The sequence below is a fragment of the Leopardus geoffroyi genome, chromosome C2 (genome assembly GCF_018350155.1).
Source record: "Leopardus geoffroyi isolate Oge1 chromosome C2, O.geoffroyi_Oge1_pat1.0, whole genome shotgun sequence".
Taxonomy (NCBI): domain Eukaryota; kingdom Metazoa; phylum Chordata; class Mammalia; order Carnivora; family Felidae; genus Leopardus; species Leopardus geoffroyi.
The window spans coordinates 71531719-71545974 of record NC_059333.1 but is presented as its reverse complement, the minus strand read 5'-3'; the positions used below and the strand labels follow the sequence as shown (position 1 = coordinate 71545974).

The window sequence follows — 14256 nt, the reverse complement described above, 5'->3', positions numbered from 1 at the left end:
TAAAGGAGTAAAATTAATTCCATATTAATAGAAGAAAAGGTAAAAATCCTATGATCATCTAAATAGATGAAGGAAAAGAGATTGATGAAAATCCAACATTTGTTACGTATAAAAACTCTTAGTAAGCTAGGAATAGAAAGGAATTTCCTTAATCTGATAAGGGATATCTACTGAAAATCTTTGAAATTAGGAGCAAGACAAAATACCTTCTATTACCACTTTTATTCAACATTATACTGGAGGTCCTAGTCAGCATTGTAAGGGAATTCAGTAAGGAAGTTAGTAAATAAATAAATATCAGAAAGGCAAAAGCAAGCTTTTGGTATTCATAGAACCATGTAATTACAGATCTAGAACTATCCAAAAGAATCTACAAGGAAATTACATCAACTAAAAGAAATGTTTACCAAGAATGCCAGATACATAATCAATATATAAAAATCAATTTTATTAGTAACTAATGGTTAGAAGACAAAGTTTTAAAAATATATATCATTTATAAAATAATAAGAACCTGGGAATCAAGCAAGTAAACGATGTATAAAACCTTTCTGAGAAAAATCACAAAACTTCAATGACAAATTAAAGAAGGCTTTAATTAATTAGTGGAGATGTTCGTGGATTGAAGATGTTCATGGATGTTATTTCTTCCCAAATTGATGTTGGATTTGGTGCAATCTCAGTAAAAATTTCAACAAGTGCTTTCATGAAATTAAACAAGCCCATTCTAAAATTTATAAGGAGATGCAAAAGACCTAGAAAGCCAAGACATACTTGAAGAACTGCAAAGTGGTAGGAATACCTTAGCAGTTTAGGAATAGGTCACTCCGCTAGATGTCAAGAATTATTGTAAAGCTATAATAATTAAGATTGAATAATAGTGACATAAAGGTGGACAAGTTGTGCAGTGGATTAAAGAGCCTGCAGACAAACCCTCAGACACATGATCTATGACAAAGGTGTTACTGGCAAATAATGAGATGGAAGATGGTCTTTTCAGTAACCGTCACTGGGATAAATGGGCATCCCTGTAGCAAGAATTAAAATTGGCCTCCAACCTCACATCATACTAGAAAATAAATTCCTAGTAGATTAAATGTGATGGTCAAACTCTAAAACTTTTAGAAGAAAATACCTTTTTAAACTTGGAGTAGGGCAGGTTTTCTTTTAAAACTGTAAAAACCACCAACCATAAAGGAAAAGATTAATAAAAAATTATACTCTGTTAAAGACCATCATCAAAGATACCACAAAGACCATGAAACTTCAAACCACAGAGTGGGGTAAGTTATTTGCAACACATAAATTGATACCAGATTCATACTCAGAATTTATAAAGATCTCCAACAAACCAAAAGACTTTACAAGAAAAGATATCTAGATGACCAAAAACATATGAAAAGCTGTTGTACCTCATTAATAATCAAGGAAATGAAAATTTAAATCACAATGAAATGCCACTGTGTGAAAATCCTTAAAACATAATAAACATTAAAACATCTCATAACAACAAGGATTGGCAAGGATGTGAAGCCACAAGAACTCTTTCACACTGCTGGTAAATGTGTAAATTGGTACAACCACTTTGGAAAACAGTTTGTCATTCTCTTGTGAAGTTGAAGATCCATATATCTTATTACACAGCACTTCACTCCTAGATATTTATCTAGATCAGTATGTAATTGAAATGTTCATTAGTAGTAGAATAAATAAATAAATTGTGGCATGTTCATATAGTAGAAAGCTATGAAGGACAGTGAAATGAAGGATACAATTTACATGAGTGAATCCTGATGTGGGGCCATGAGCAAATGGTCAAGAAAGAATTCTTGAGACATTCTCAGTGCAAAAAGGTGCTTTTATTATAGTGTGGGGACAGGGCCCATGGGCAGAAAGAGCTACACTTTTGCTATATGAACCTGGTGGTTATATGCTTAGTGTTCAAGGGTCAGGGAGTATGCAGGGAGTATTAGATAATAAATATCTTCTTTGAATTTCTACTTATAAAAGTACTTTTGCAAGATTTCTCTGGTGCTTATCGTTCAGCTCAATATTAACTATCTGTGAGATGTACAGACAGTCATGAGATCCTTTAAGAATATAGCAACAAGCAGTATTTGATTCTTATCAAAACTGTGCAGGCTGTAGGTCAGCCTTCTTGGCTAAAGGTGATCATTTTCCTGCTTTTACCCTCATCAGATCTCAAATGTTGAATGAAGGTCACAAAAAAAAAATACACATACAGTATGCTTCTCCTTTTAAAAAGTTCATAGATATGGTAGGCAGAATTATGGCCCCCTAAAAATGTTTACATCCTAACCTATGAATATGTTAGGTTACATGGCAAAGGGGAATTAAGGCGCTAATCAGCAGTCATTAAAATAAGATTATCCTGGATTATTGGGGGAGCAAGGAGAGATGCGCAGGATCCTTAACATGTTATGGGATCCTTAAAAGCGGAAGGAGACCCAGGGAGGGCAGCATCAGGCCTCTACCTGACATCGCTGGCTTGAAGATGGAGGAATGGAACTATCAGCCAAGGAATGTGGATCGTCTCTAGAAGCTGGAAGAGAGAAGGAAATAGATTCTCCCCTAAAAGCTCCAGAAGGAATGCAGCCCTGCCAATACATCTTGATTTTAGTCCACCATTGAGACTTATTTCAGACTTCTGACTTCCAGAAACATACAATAATGAACTTGTGTTGTTTTAAGCCCCTGAATTTGTTACAGCAACAATAGGAAACTAACACTAAAAATGATGAAGTGTTAAAATTGTCAAGGAAATGATTATCACTAAAATCAGTAGATTCGTTTCTCTTTTGGAGAGGGAAAGGGTTATGATTGGGAAGAGCTCCACTGGGGCTTCTAGGGTACCGGCAATATCTTATTTATTGGAAAATATGTATGTTTTATGCTGTCTTCTGCATGTATGAAGCTTAACATCATTGCTTTTATAACCAGAAAGAGTTTTAAGAATAATACATATCCATAGTTTTTTTAAACTGAACGTTTTTTATTTTTTATTATTGATGTTTATTTGTTTTTGTGTGTGAGAGAGAGAGACAGAGCGTGAGCAGGAGAGAGGCAGAGAGGGAGACACAGAATCCAAAGCAGGCTTTAGGCTCCAAGCTGTCAGCACAGAGCCTGACATGGGGTTCGAACTCACGAACTATGAGATCATGACCTGAGCCGAAGTCAGACACTTGACCTGAACCACCCAGGTGCCCCCTGAAGGTTGTTTTTTGAAGTCATTTTAAAACACATTTCTTTGACTATAAAATTATTTCTTTCTTGAGAGAGTATGACAAAAAATATTTTTTACTTTGCAATATTTTCCATAATATGATCAATGACCTAAACGACTCTTTCGTGAATTTACTCAGTTAACATAAGGAAGAAGCTACTTATCTTCCCAAATTGAAATAAAAATACAGTTTAAGTGGAAGACCTTATAAGAATCCTTAATTCAAGGGCTCCTAGGTGGCTCAGTCGGTGGGCTGAGCAGGTGGCTGGGTAGCTTTAAATTTGCTAAATATTAAAAAAATTATTGAGATGCATCTAAGCCTAGTGTATACCTTGCTGTTATTTTTTTCCCCTCCCTAGTTTGGGGACAAAAAAAGAAAAGTGGTTTGTTTCATTTTCCTGGATTTTAAGTAATTTAACTCTGTAATACACATATTAGGCAAACTGACTTTCAGTAGTCCCTGCTTTGTTGCCTGGAATTGTCATTTTAGAGGGTTAAATTTAAATAAGGTTAAATTTAAATAAAATTTAAATGAGATTAATTTCTTTCATTTCTTCGACTTCTTTTAAAAGTTTATTTACTTAACTAATTTCTACACCCAACATGGGGCTTGAACTCATGACCCCAAGATCAAGAGCCACATGCTCTTCCCACTGAGTCAGCCAGGTGCCTCTCTTTTCTTCAACTTTTAGAATTATACTAATAAAATTTAAACAGGAATTGATAAAAAATAATTCTTGTTGCATTTAGCAAGAAAGAGGTTGTTTACGGTGTGATTCTGTAGGAAATGTTTAGTCTTAAATTAACCGAGTCTTTGACTTTCTCCTAATGAATACAATATGGGGAGGCATTTTGGCAAGATGGTGATCTGTTTCTCAACTTCAGAGTAAGCAGCTCTGAGGCTTGCAGGCTGGTGTGGCCTGGAGGGTAAGTTTGGGGAACATACTGTGACCGAAATGAAAACAAGAGGCAAAAGCCTATGGAGCAACTATCACAATTTTTGAGTTTTCAGTAAGAGTTGTGCCTCTGAGTGGAAGCTTCTGGTGCATTGTAGAGATTGCTTCCTCAGTCTTCGTGTTAGCTGCCATTCAGGGTACTCTGGCAGCTTGGTCTGAGCTCCAAGGATGAGGCAAGCCATGAATTAGCAAAGGAAAGTAATTCACTTGAAGGAACTTAAGCAGCCAGACGTAGGATGAACAAGGATTGCATCAAGAACGAGTGACTTCAGTGAAATAGAACAGAAATAGAAATTGGAAGTGATAGATGACAGATTTAATAGGCAAAACAAGATAAATTATCCTAGATTTTCAGGAGAAACAAAGTGACTTGCTTCTAATCATAGCATAAAAGAAAATGAAGAAAAGGGGGGAGCTTTTTTATGTATTAATTTGTGGAAAGGATGATTATTGTTGAGACTTAAATTCCTGGTCTGGAACATTAAGTAGAAGAGTATACCAAAACAGAAAAATAAATAAGTAAGTAAGTAGGTAGGTAAGTAAATAAAAAAGAGAGAGAGAGAGAGAGAGAAAGAGCAAATGGAGGAGATGCAACAACTAAATGTATAATAGGAGAGCATTTCTCTGATTTGAAGAAAGGTTGAGTTCCAGACCAGAGTGTTGAAGATGATGGGGGCACAAAAAAAACCAAGCTGTTTACAATGAAAAATCATCAAGATATGTGCCAGACTATGCAAGGGGACACTGGAAACTTAGAGGATAGTAAAATAACATCTACAGATTTCTGAGAAAGGAACTGTGCCTATACCTAGCCGAGTATTATTCACATGTTTATGGTGAAAGCAAGATACTTGTGGATATGCAGGAACTCAGGTCCTCCATTTAGGAAAAGCTTTCAGTAAAGGATTCTCACCAAATAATTGCAAACAGAGACTTTAAGATTGGGCAGAAGAGAAGAAGAGAAAAACAGTAGTAAGCAAATGAATCTCACAGTATATTTAACGAAATCTAAATGGATAATGATAGAGTGACTGTATTTCAGCACATTCCTTTGTCTTCAGCACTTCCTGAAAGTTTGCAAACACTTGATTAGACGCAGGTTCTGTCCTTCTGGCAAGACCACAAATGATGTTCTCTTCTTCTACAGGGAGGCATACAACTTCTGATTGTCATTGTTTTTAATTTTTTTTTTAATGTTTATTTTAGAGACAGAGTGTGAGTGGAGGGAGGGGCAGAGAGAGAGACACACAGAATCTGAAACAGGCTTCAGGCTCTGAGCTGTCAGCACAGACCTCGAGCGGGGGCTTGAACGCTCTAAATGCAAGATCTTGACCTGAGCTGAAGTCAGATACTTCAACTGACTGAGCAACCCAGGCGCCCCTTGTAAAGATAGCCGTTAATACACAATTCTAAACTTTTCTTTTGTTTTGTTTTGTTTTTGTTTTTGAAAGAGAAGGAGAGGGAGGGCCAGAGAGAATCCCAAGCAGGCTCCACACTGTCAACAAAGAGCCGGACATGGGGACTTGATCCCACAAACTGTGAGGTCATGACCCAAGCCGAAATTAAGTGTTGGACACTTAACCAACTGATCCACCCAGGTGCCCCAATACCCAATTCTAGATTCTATCATTACTTTTCATTTATAGCTAGAACGCTTACACAAAGATGCCTCTCTTCATCTGTTTGGTTTACTCAGTGGTACAGTTCATATAGGGAAGGTGAGATAAATGTTTGATTTTTTCCCCTTAATCAGTTTACAAGATAATGAATTGGTTCTCTATTATCTTTTGGTGTGGGAGGTGGGAGAGAGGTATCATTATAAACTAGTATTATTCAATATATGTGATAGATTTGAGTCCTTTGCAAGTATTATCCTTATTGAAGCTCAAATTGTCTCATCTTTGGCCAGTTGGAGCAAAAAATGTTTCCTGAATCCTTTTGACATGACCCTGATAATCTTTGTAAAGAAAAGGGCAGTATTTTTTGTTCAGTTTTGCTTTGCTTTTCCAAAAACTTCAGAATGTTTCTGTGCTTTTGAGAAGGTGGATTTTAGGGATCCATTGTTTCCTAGGATATTTGATACTTAGTATGATCTTTGGTGTAACTGTAGGCAGATGTGCCTTAGAATTTGTGTTACTTGCAAAAAATAATGGTTTTATTTTTTTCAGTATATGTAGGATTCAAAAAGAATCAGTATTTCCCGGCAAAAAGATGTAGAGGCATATGTTAAAATGTTTTTTTCAATAGATTAATAAGTATATGAATGTTTACTCTGGACGAGTCTCTACAGTGGGAACTCTTGGGAATTCAAACAGTTATGAAACCTGCTTATTTACCTAACATTTCAATAAAATAAGTTCCATTTATTAACATTTCAATAAAATAAGTTCCATGTAAAATAATATACATTATTTTTCTTTCAGATCTGTCACGAAATCGCCTCTCAGAAATTCCCATAGAAGCATGTCATTTCGTTTCTCTTGAGAATCTCAACTTATACCAAAATTGTATTCGGTATATACCAGAAGCAATTCTAAACCTACAAGCTCTAACATTCTTAAATATTAGGTAAGGATGTTGTTTTTGTTGTTGTTGTTTCTTCTTCTTTTTCTCCTCCTCCTCCTCCTCCTCCTCCTCCTCCTCCTCCTCCTCCTCCTCCTCCTCCTTTTTTCTTCTTCTTTTTTGATTTTTGGTTTCATGTGGTCTTTTCAGTTCTCTCTTGGCTTTCACTAAAATTTACATTATCTGTTCATATCTGCAGTATCAATACATGGTCTTAGGCTGAATTAACAATATTTCCTATGTCCTCCTTGTTTCTCCCTTTGTCTTTAGCTTTGTAACTATAAATGTCATTAGTCTGATGGGATTGCAACAGTCTTATGACTGTGGTTCTCCAGTTAGATTTTCAAATAAGCTTTATCAAATGAGGATAGTAGATCTGAAAGTACTTTCATCCTTGTGATTATTTATTTTTGTGTACTGAGTTCTGAATGTGTAAATCCATTTATTTGACTCATTTCCATTTTTTTATATCTTAGAAGACTTTTTTTTTCATTATAAAAGTTATAAATGTTCATTGGAGAAAATGAGAAAATGTAGAGAGGTATAAAAGATATTCATCAAAATGTTGTGTCTGAGTTTTTTAATTATAGGTGATATTTTCCTTTTTCTCCAGGCTTTTAGTCAAATTTTTAAGTGAGTTTTTCCCCTCGTCATGAAATACTCAGGAAATATTTTTATATGTAAACATTTTATTGTATAGTTTATATACTTCTAAAACTCGTTTTCCCTCTTGGATATTTAGTTTATTTCAGTTTTTTGCCATGCTAAAAGTAGTATTAACAGAGGCTCTGATATGTAAATGTTTATTTTTCTCTTTCCTTAAGATAAATGTCTAGAAATAGAATTATTTAAAAAGTTTTAAAGGCTGATGATCTATGCTAGTAAAATCAGCAAAAGATTTTGAAAATGGGGCCAATTGACCCTAGAGAGTAAAAAGTTAAATCTATAAAAGTAATATTTTAACTTACTTTTATCCTAATGATAGATGTGTACTTTTAGCAAATCAGAGATTTGCATATTTTTATATAAATAAAAGATTTCTATACTTCAGCTGACATGATATATTTGAAATCATAACCTGTCACTATAGAACTATACTTGAATCATTTATGTACATTTGATTATAATGTATGTAATGATGCGAGAAGTAGATTGATTACAACTACTTTTATGTTTATAACCCTTTTTTAGAAGGAAGGGGAGAGGATGATAGTCATCTATCCTTTTTTTTAATGTTTATTTAATATTTATTTAATATTTGAGAGAGAGAGAGAGAGACAGAGCATGAGCAGGGGAGGGGCAGAGAGAGAGGGAGACACAGAATCTGAAGCAGGCTCCAGGCTCTGAGCTGTCAGCAGAGCTGACGGGGCTCGAACTCAAGAACTGCGAGATCATGACCTGAGCTGAAGTCGGACGCTTAACCGACTGAGCCACCCAGGTGCCACTACCTTATTTTTTTTTAATGTTTGTTTATTTATTTTGAGAGGTGGGGGAGTGGGGGGAGTGAATCCCAAGCAGGCTCCATACTCAGTGCAGAGCCTGATGTGGAGCTTGATCTGACCAACCATAAGATCATGATCTGATCCAAAATCAAGGGTCAGACACTTAACTGACTGAGCCACCCAGGTGCCCCTACCGTATTTTTAAATTACTTTATCTTACATAAAATTAACTTGAATAAAGTAATAATATGTGTTTATGTAGCACATCATTATAGAAAGGAGTTTTATGGTACAGGGCCCTGTAGGATAGGTAGATAAGGATTAAAATCCTCAATTTACAGATGAGGAATCTATAAAAAGCAGATAAGTTAAATATCATGCCTAAAACCACAAAGCTGATAAGTGAGGAAATGGAGGCTAGAACCCAAATCTAATACCCTGTTTGCTCCTTCCATGACTTAATGTTTGTCACTTTACTGAGTATAGGATGGGAAAGATGAAAATTTTTTTCTTGAATGGTGGGTTCTAATTATTTTCTTCTTCTACTTACCCATTTAGTCGGAACCAGCTGTCAACATTGCCAGTACATTTGTGTAATTTACCATTGAAAGTCTTAATTGCTAGTAATAACAAATTGGTGTCACTTCCAGAAGAAATTGGACATCTCAGACATTTAACAGAACTTGTAAGTTAATATTTTACTTTTTTATTGCTCCACATGTATGTGTATCCATAGTCATACCATATTCTGTTTTGTAGTAAGGAAAGATTCAATATTAAGGTGTCTTTTTGAGTTTTTCCAGGTATCAATAGTGAAGTTTTGCTGGTTGATCAGTACTGAAATGCTTCAGCACAGAGTTAAGCAAGAACTGAAAGTACAAGTCTAATAGGCCCACAGGGAATGGGACAAAGTCATCAGAATTAAACTCTAACCAATATTAAGTGATTTCTATGCTAATAAGCTTTTGAGATATAAGTTAACAATGCATTTAGATTTTTGCATTAAATCTCAATAGTGTCAGTGTTCTGATTTGGGGTGAGCCCCTCTCGGGGACTGGGCACTGCAAAGATCAGGCTTATTTTTTTTGCCTTACATGCTGTCTCTAGCACCTAGCTCCCTCTCTAAAGTAAGCTATTCTTTACTGCCTTCTGTTTTCTAAGAAGCTTAACTTTGATGAACCACTCCTTGTTACTCTTTAGTACTTATGTCCTGGGCATGGGAATGAGACTTTTCCCATTTAATCACCATAGTAACATTATGAATTAGGTATAATACTTATCATCATATTACAGCTGAAGAAACTAGCACTTAGATAGGTTAAGTAATTTGCCCAAGGTTCCATAACTGAGGTAGAATTTTAAACCAATCTACCTTAACTCCAGAGCCCACGTTTCATATTTCTGAAATGGTCCAATACAGTTATGTCCATTGAGATTTGGGAGGATCATTCCATGTAGGTTTATTAACAAAGATAGACATCATGAACAAAAAATACATGTATAATTTAACTGGACCACACAGTAGCTCTCTCTTTTTTTCAGGTGGATTATGAATGTAAACAATCACATGTAAAAATTCACAAATATGTTAAATCTGGAGTCTAGATACTAGACTACTATTTATTTAGAGGCAGTTAGATCTAGGAAATAAAGTCAAAAATGTATGTTTGTTTATTCAGAACCTGGTTATTTTTTTTATTTTATTAAAATAATTTTTTTTAATAAGCTCTTGATTCCCACTCAGTGGAACCTGTTCTTACAACATCTTTTGCTTCTTTCTTTTATTTCCCCCTTTTATTTAAGTTTATTTTATTTTATTTTTTTAGTAATCTCTACACCCAATGTGGGGCTTGAACTCATGACCCTGAGATCAAGAGTCTCATGCTCCTCTGACTGAACCAGCCAGGCGCCCCTGTTTCCCTTCATTTTTAAGTGAGAGTAAACCTCTATCTTTCAAGATACACATTTTCCAAGAGAAATATTATAAATTACTGTTGTCTTCTGGCTCGGCTCAGTTTTCCCTATCCTTTCAACCTCTTTCCTTTTAACTTTGCTGCTCAGAGCATTGGAATAAAAAATACAGCTACTGATTCTACTTCAGTCATTAATTGGTCGGAAAAGTAAAAATAATATTATTTTCTCTAAGAATATTATGGGAAAATTTTAAAATAATGTTTGAAGTTTTTGGCAAGTGGTCTTTTCTAATAGTTAAGTCTATTAATATTTTCTTTTTACTCATATACTAGAGGAGTTTTAAGTGTTAATATGGCATCTTGGAGCTTTTATTAACCTAGACAACTTCCTACTGTTCCCCATGGATTTGTACATTTTCGTGGCTTGTCTCAGAGTTATGGAATTCTGAATTTGTCAGTCTTAGAATCTGTAGTCAGCCTCTTTTCAGAATCTGTGTTATCAAACTGTTGACCAAGATGCCAGAAGGCTTACATAATACATGTCTTGGTACCAACTTGACCAAATGCCAATAGGGCAGTATCTATTTTTTCCGTAGCCTATGAGTTATGTGTCCTTTACTATTTTCCCCTCACTTTCAGTTTCATAAAGAATGATTTGAGTCATCTTCAGTGCATTTTTATATTCTTGAGCAGGTGAACTGGTATTTTGAAAGTAGGATTTCCTTTCAATTAATTTTATCATTATAATTTTTATCATTGTTTTGCTTTTTTCTTCCAGTCTCATTAAAATACATATAAAATAAAATATTGGGGCACCTGGGTGGCTCAGTCGGTTGAGCGTCTGACTTCAGCTCAGGTCATGATCTCATGGTTCGTGAGTTTGAGCCCCACATCGGGCTCTGTGCTGATGGCTCAGATCCTGGAGGCTGCTTCAGATTCTGTGTCTCCCTCTCTCTCTGCCCCTCCCCAGCTTGTGCTCTGTCTCTCTCTGTCTCTCAAAAATAAATAAATGTAAAAAAAATTGTTTTTAATAAAATATTGTCCTAAATAGATGTTTTTATACTTTTTTCTAATTTACTTTTTCACTAGAATTTTCATTTGATCTGATACTAAGCTTCCTGTCCACATCTTAAGTCATTTAATTTTTGTTCTCATAAAATTAATGTAGATTCATATAATATATATAAAATCAGAAGCCTATAAGTTTTTAAAATTAAATGCTAGTACAAACTATGGATTTATTCTTGGACATAGAATCATAATTTTTTTTACAGTTAAGACAGACCATAGGTATTATCTTTATCTAACCTCATTTTACAGATGGTTTAAAACAGACAAATTTGTAATATTAGAAAAATTCTTTACTTTATATCTTTTTGAAATAGGATGTGAGCTGCAATGAAATTCAAACAATACCTTCCCAAATTGGTAATTTGGAGGCCCTAAGAGACCTTAACGTCAGAAGAAATCACTTATTACGTTTGCCTGAAGGTAAGAAATGGTGAAATAATTGTTTTATTTTTACTTATTTATTTTTAAAGATTTTGTTTTTAAGTAATCTCTACATCCAACATGGGGCTCAAACTTACAACTCCGAGATCAAGAGTTGCATGCTCTACTGACTGAGCCAGCCAGGTGTCCCGAAATAATTGTTTTATTGTTATTTGTCTTTTTATATTAAAGATCTCTCAGAGCTGATAAGTACAAGACAAAAATATGTAACAGTTACAGCAGGGGCACCTGGATGGCTCAGTTAAGCATCTGACTCTTGATTTCAGCTCAGGTTATCATCTCACAGTTCATGAGTTTGAGCCCCCTGTCGGGCTCTGTGCTGACGGCATGGAACCTGCTTGGGAATTCTTTGCCTCCCTCACTCTCTGCCCCTCCCCCACTCATGCACATTTTTATCTCTCAAAGCTAAATAAATAAACATTTGGGATAGATAGATAGATAGATAGATAACATCTAGCCAGTGTTCAAGATATAATGATTTAGTTATTACATGTTTCATTGTGAATTTTAAGTTTATTTATTTTTAGAGAGAGAGAGAGAATAAGCATGTGCAGGGGAGGGGCAGAGAGCGAAGGAGAGAGAGAATCCACCGCAGACTCCACACTAGCAGCACAGAGCCTGATGTGGTGCTCGAACTCACAAACATGAGATCATGACCTGAGCCGAAATCAAGAGTCAGTTGCTTAACTGACTAAGCCACCCAGTCTAACTTTTAAAAGTTAGATTCTTCAGGGGTGCGCAGGTGGCTCAGTTGGTTAAGCAGCTGATTCTTGGTTTTGGTTCAGGTCACCATCTTGTGGTTTGTGGGTTTGAGCCTCGAGTTAGGCTCTGCACTGACAGTGCAGAACCTGCTTGGGATTCTCTGTCTCTCTGTCCCTCCCCTGCTTGTGCATGCTCTCTCAAAAATAAACAAACATTAAAAAATAAAATAAAAATTAAAAAATAAAAGATTCTGCAGTGAAAAATTCTAATAACTATAAACCAGTGATTGTATTTTTAGATCTAGTCAGAATTAAGTAGCAACTCAGGGTAGGTTCCCTGGAAGTTTCAGTAAGCATAACTACTTGAGAGAAATATATCATGTTTCTGATAATGAGATATTTTAGCATAATGAAAAACATTCCTACATTTTGCACTGACTTAAAATGGACTTGACTTGAACTTACTACTTTATCCTTCCCTGGAAACATTCAGGTAGGGACTAATGAACATTTGGAGGTGATATGTAGAGTGAATAATGAATGGAGTGAAGGACTGCACTGGGAGGCTGGTTATCTTAGGCTCACTGTAAGCTCTGGTATATGTATTTGAGTGATAAAAATGATTATACAAATTAGGTATAATTTATCAAGCCTTCAAAATATGAATTCATGAAAGAAAAAGCTTTATAAAAGGAAATGAAAATGGGGAGAACTATTATTAGATCAGAGTATATATTTCTTTAATTTTATTATGGACAATTTCATATATAAATGAGAGCAGTGATTCATCCAACTACAGTAGTTATCAGCTCATGGCAACTCTTGTGTCATCTGTACTCCCATCCACTTTCCCTTAACTCTGTCCTTTAGAAGGTATTTTCGTGACATTGGTGCTCTAGGTTCTGCTATAAAACATGACTTACAGTGTATAGTAAATATTGAATTGACTAATGATGCTTTTGCTTCATTCTAGAATCCAAATGTTAACACCAATATGACCCAATATGATTTTTAGCTCTAACATACTAGTGTAGCTTTGACATTATGGATGTCAAAATGTCTCAGAAAGTGATTTTTCAGTCTACTTTTATACACCCTACTGTAATCGCACGAGCCAAAATCCTGCTTAACTTTCCTCTCAGTCGCTTTAGCCTGGTAAACTTTTCACCTTGTATTTTCAGAGCCTTCCTCATTTCCTCTTGGGCCTGCTTTCTACCCTCTCAGGAATGTGAATGAAGGCCCCCAGCAGAGCTGAACAAAATCATGGCACAGACCTTACAACCCCAAATTTCAATCCAAGATTACGCTTCTACTCAGTAGAGTAGTAGTAGGTAGTATGTAGTGGGACTCATCTACTATGTTGATCTTTAAAAGCTTACTAACGCAATAATACTGACTTCATATAAGATCATTTAATGAAAACATTGGGATTTTGGTGAAAATGAAAATTTGGGGTTTTAGATGACAATTGCAGCCTAATAGTTTTATCATCTAATTTATTTCTCTATCTGATTTTGAAGGTGTATTCCCAAGAAAATGGTGAGTCACACAAATAATTTTAAATGGTTTTCTATTAGCTTATCTTATAATTTCAGCATATTCAGCTAAACTGAGATGGCAGGAAAGCTTTATTTCAGTAGCTATACAAGTTAGTGTGGAAGTTCATTGTAAGTGGTGGTCTCTGACATTTTACAATTTGGTAGATATTAGTGTGTTTAGTTGTATTGCCATTTTGATTTTAAATTTTAATTGTTATAAAATAATGTATCATTCAGAAAGTCAAATAATATTCAAGAAGTTTAGGGGCACCTGGATGGCTCAGTCAGTTAAGCGTCCAACTTGGCTCAGGTAATGATCTCACGGTTCATGAGTTCAAGCCCCGCATTGGGCTTTGTGCTGACAGCTTGGAGCCTGGCTCCTGCTTTG

General features: G+C 35.3%; 1 protein-coding gene across 16 annotated transcripts in view; it reads left to right on the top strand.

Moving 5' to 3' along the window:
* The window catches only part of LRCH3 (leucine rich repeats and calponin homology domain containing 3), a 148265-nt gene that overhangs the window by 43990 nt on the left and 90019 nt on the right, over positions 1–14256 (top strand). For all 16 annotated transcript variants that reach the window (XR_006718382.1, XR_006718380.1, XR_006718381.1 and 13 more), the window contains exons 2-4: positions 6624–6768; positions 8763–8889; positions 11503–11608. Coding sequence is in view for 13 of the 16 variants with exons in the window: in XM_045502395.1 (XP_045358351.1) it covers positions 6624–6768; positions 8763–8889; positions 11503–11608 (378 nt within the window). In the remaining 3 variants the exon portion in view is untranslated. The remainder of the gene's footprint in view (positions 1–6623; positions 6769–8762; positions 8890–11502; positions 11609–14256) is intronic.